Source organism: Diplotaxodon limnothrissa, linkage group LG20 (assembly GCF_057381915.1).
Source record: "Diplotaxodon limnothrissa isolate DT_005_m linkage group LG20, D_limnothrissa_male_GT1.1, whole genome shotgun sequence".
Lineage (NCBI taxonomy): Eukaryota > Metazoa > Chordata > Actinopteri > Cichliformes > Cichlidae > Diplotaxodon > Diplotaxodon limnothrissa.
Window position 1 is genome coordinate 8081063 of NC_140615.1, and position 4946 is coordinate 8086008.

The 4946-nt window shown below is 39.8% G+C and overlaps 1 protein-coding gene across 1 annotated transcript; it reads left to right on the top strand.

Moving 5' to 3' along the window:
• The first annotated feature begins 717 nt into the window (after positions 1 to 717).
• On the top strand, positions 718 to 4770 carry tprg1l (tumor protein p63 regulated 1-like). Its single transcript, XM_085344409.1, has 6 exons — positions 718 to 1090; positions 1308 to 1399; positions 1479 to 1529; positions 1620 to 1745; positions 2055 to 2208; positions 2736 to 4770. The coding sequence occupies exons 1-6, from the start codon at positions 863 to 865 to the stop codon at positions 2928 to 2930; spliced, it is 846 nt and encodes a 281-aa protein (XP_085200535.1). The 5' UTR covers positions 718 to 862; the 3' UTR covers positions 2931 to 4770.
• Positions 4771 to 4946: the final 176 nt, after the last annotated feature.

Sequence of the window (4946 nt, forward strand, 5' to 3'; positions counted from 1 at the left end):
TACAGCAAAACTCTTCTACAAATGATTTAGACTGAACAATGTCATACACACACACACACACTTCATACATCAAGTTACTTTTTGTACAATGCTCAGTCTTTTGCACAACCCACTGTCGTTGTTGCAGTTTTGTATTGCACTGTCTTGTGTCTTTATGGTTCTGTTCTGACTGGTGTTTCACAGTATTGTTTTGTTTTGTTTTTTGCAATGTTTGTGCACTTGCACCTTATGTAGTCCTATGTTGATTGTCCGTTATATATAGCACCATAGTCTTTTACTGTGTACTGTACCACTGCACATGGTTGAAATGACAATACAGGCACTTGACTTGACCTAAAAGAACAAGTTTTTTTCCTTGTTATTCCCAGACTTACCTGGTTAGGAGATTATAAACCAAAGGAATCTTATTACAATATTATTGTAGTATAACTATCGGGTTGCTGTGGATTTAACTTTGATATAAAACGTACAAGAACAGCATCTTCAGGAATACTAAGTGGCAGTACAATTATTTAATAATTACATGATAATAACGTAAATAGAATTAGGCAATAAAAACTAGAACATTACTTTAGATCATTTACGGATCATGCTAGTGAAAATGATGAAAAAAATGGAACCAGCCAATTTATTTAAAAAAAATATTTACTGGTAATTACATGGGTCAAAAACACCGTGTCCCTTTAACAGGAAGGAAATTAAACGGGGGAAGTGAAGCAATAGGGAGCTACTTCCTCGTTACCCCCACAATCACAACATTATTTGTGCGCAATGGGAGAATCTGCATCGTCGGGAGAAGATTTTTAGATCTAACAGTGGGTGCACATCGTTGGGAAGCTCCGGGAAACACGTACGTTTCATTATGCTTCAGCTCAACGACGCAATGGAGCCGGAGAGTCCGGGCGCTGCGGTTCTCCACCCTGCAGAAACCGAGGAGGGGGTCGAGGTTGCCTTCACGCCGCCGGAGGCCGGACGAAGCTTTGGACACGCCGCCTCCGTGGCCTGCTGTCCCCCGTTACAAACGCTGAAGCCTTTTCATGTGCATAACCCCACCATGCAAGCGAAAGTGAAGGACTACTTCGTGTTCAGAGTAAGTTGCTGCATCCATTCCAGCTTGCGGTGATAAGCCCGTTTGTTTTTATATGAACCACTCGCACTTATCGTACGCTGCTTAGGTACCTCTAAGTAAACACGACCACCCCCAGCCGTAGGCGTCAGTGCAGGGCAGCATGTTGTGACAATCACAGTAACAGATCACAGGGAGGATGAGGCTCAGATGATTTACGGTTGTGTGATGCTGATCTCAGCCAGGTACCATTGAGCAGGCGGTGAGCGACATCAGGACTGTGGCACTGCCGTCCGAGGATGGAGAGGTGCTTAGTGTCTGGCTGCTGGCTGAGTAAGTATCCCGTCATCATGTTTATTATCAGGCAGGAGGCATAAAAATGAACTCTTGTGTGAACTATTGTTTTCTACAGAATTGATCACTGGAATAACGAAAAGGAGAGACTTGTGCTGATAACTGATAGGTGAGTCAGAATCATACCTCATCTTTAAGTGACTAATATTTAATGAGGCATATCAGGTAGCCAACAACATTGTCTTTACGTTCTCTGCAGGTCCCTGTTGGTGTGCAAGTATGACTTCATTAACCTGCTGTGTCAACAAGTAATCAGGATCTCTCTCAATGCTGTGGACACCATCTCAGTGGGCGAGTTTGAGTTTCCACCCAAATCCCTCAACAAGTATGTCAGAATTTCAGCTTGTCAACAGCCAATTAGTATTTACCCAGAGCACATTAACAAATAAATGTGTAAACATTACAACATTAACCTTTAATATTAGCAAAACAGAATGATGTCTTTTAATTGTTTAAATAGCAATAAATACATACAAAAAATTTTTTTCCAAATTGATGCACACGGAAGTAAAATGTAAAAACTTACAAAATGTCTTTTGTAAACCGTTGTGGTCCATCTCTGTGGTTGTGCTGCAACAATGTCGTCAGCTGTTTGATATTCTAATCTTATTAAAACTGTTGTATTGTCAAACAGAAGAGAAGGCTATGGGATTCGTGTCCAATGGGACAAACGTCCCCAGGCTTCATTCATTAATCGCTGGAACCCCTGGTCAGCAGAGATGCCCTACACCACGTTCACAGAGCACCCCATGGCCCATGCTGATGAGAAGGTGGCCTCTCTGTGCCAGGTACAGTCACTTTAATTAAATTAAGCTAAACATGCATTTTTATTATTTCCGATAATAGGCTACTTGACGTTATGAAAACTAAGCAAATAAAGCTTCAAAATGTAAGCTTTTTTCTGTGTTGTGAAACAATGGTGACGGCTGGTGAATGGTTGTTTCAAACAACAAACAGTCACAGTTCAACTGGAAACAATGGACTGATTGCTTGCCTTAAAGACATAATTCAGCCCTCAAGATAAAGACAGTTATTCATACTTTTCAACTTGGTATATCAATAGATATTTTTAAAGCCGTTTGTTTATATTTTACTGGCAAGACAACAGCTGTGCCTTGGGCAATTTCTCATCCAGGCATTGCTACATGCAGTGAATGAAGCCCATTCTACTGCAAAATCTTGAATGTATTCTTTATTCCAGAGCAACCTCAGATACTTAACTCCAGACAGCGACTCCTATTTTAATAAATATATAAATTGTGCACTTTTGAAGTGGCTGTTAATAGGTTCATATTTTTTCCTTCTACCTCCCAAGTTGGACAACTTCAAAATCCAGCTCGTGCAGGCAGTGAAGAGAGCCCATAAGGAGCACCCGATCCCAGGTCGAGCTAACGGTGTGCTGATCCTGGAAAGACCCCTGCTTATTGAAACATATCTAGGCATAATGTCCTTCATTAACAATGAGGCTAAGTTGGGCTACTCCATGACACGCGGCAAGATTGGCTTCTAAATTCAGTCGTTTCTCCAAACTACAACATTTCAACTCATGTGTCTGTGTTAAACTACACTGTCTGAGGGAAGCTGCAGTGTAATGTGTAACATGTGTGTGCGTGTATGCAGAATCCAAGAGATGCCCACACACCTTCCTGAGTCGGTGTAATGGTCAGCCAACTGTACGTAAATGATGCACAGCACTGTAACAACTGTTTACTCATTCATTTTTTTGTGCCCCTAGTCCCCCCCCCCCTTTCTGTCAGAGTTCCACACAAGTGTCACACACACACACGACCTTCAGGAGTGTGTGGCCGTGCTATAAGAGTTGGGAGATAAAAGGCACAGCACGTACTTTATATTGAGCTTCTTGAAGTCTCACGTTTCTGGTTTAACCACTAAATGACAGACTGTCAAATTGAATGTGATATTTAGAACAGTGAAACCGTATCATCGGCCAAGATGAGTTCCACGTTTGCTACATGATATGGTTTGTGTTTGCATTATTCGGACCACAGAGCCATAGAGTAGCTTCTTGGAATGGAAAAGCAGCTGATGAACTGAGTAGGATCGCCGTGTCACATAATTATTCAAATAAATTTATGTCGAGATATGGAAGGAAACTAGATAGGAGAGCATAGCATCTGCAAGGCTGTGCCCTAGGCTCAGCTTTGGTACTGATTTGCAGAATGCATGGGCTTGTTCAGTAGTAATGATGAATTACATATCAAAATCCTCTCTCTTGTATTTAACCCGTGTTTTATTTTCAGTGCTTATATTTACCTAAATGATGTCTTTGCTTAGAGCAGGGAGCCACCATTTGCAGAGCTGTATTAGCTACAATAACAAAAATGTTATTTTTATGTCAGAAATAATATGTGCAATGTGAACATGTAAATCTTTATGTTTGTTCTGTGAGTTGCCATTACGGTGCTGCAATTTGCATTTGTTTTAGACATATATTTGCACTCAGCTGTATTAAACTGTGCAGAGGGCGGGTTGGGTTACAAAGTGGCACAGATGCAGATAAAGCTTTGCATAAGTACATTAACTTCCTAGAATGTGTGCGTTGTGGATATTATTGTCCAGCCAAAGGTTACAGAACATACTTCCATGCATCGCCAATACCAACAGAAAACATCCCAAAATGCCTTTTTTTCCTGGTCTTATTTGTGCATGTTCCCTGCATGTTCAGTCTGCATGACAGATGGGTTTTTTTAAAGAAATATCCCAAGTGAATCTGTAAATACTGATTGTTTTGTTTATATACATTTTTTCCAATGCATTTGACTTAAGCGATCTAAGAATATGAATATACCATTAACAGTTCTCAAGTATTTTATTTAGGGATATTAACTCATTTCTACAAACACGTGAAGGTTTTGTTTTTTGTTTTAGATATCTGTAGCACAATAGCCACTATGGAAAATTAAAAATGCCTCTATGTTTTTGTCAGGGCTGAGGCTTGGGGTGGATATAGCTCTGCTTTACGATTACGTTTGTACTGTCGAAGACTGAAACTACTAGGACTGATTGAAGTTACAGTTCAAGTGGCTTTAGAGCAAGATGATGCCTTGAAGACAAGAAATACTGTCCTGATATATTTAGTACTGCCTGTTGCTGTTTGGATTTCTTACTGACATTTCAGTCTGGTCATAGCGGGTAACGCCTTTTACATGCTATAAGTAATGATGCAGTATTTGCAGGTTAAAGATAATGCAACTTGTGTCATGAAGAACTGCTTTAAAATTACCAACTAAAGAAAACTGTCTCATGTCTTTGCTCATGTCAACAGTGCGACTACATTTCATCAAGATACCTAACTGTAACTCAGCTACTGATTTCAGTAACATGACATATACCGAAAACAAATCATATTGATTAAAGGCTGAACACACTTTTAGAAAACTGGCACCATAAGCAACTATATTTATGACAAAGTTTATTTAGAACAAATATAAAATTTCAAGGTGAAACAGGAAATTCTAACAATAAGTGAAATCTATAGAAAATTGTAAACTTTCACATTCTCACA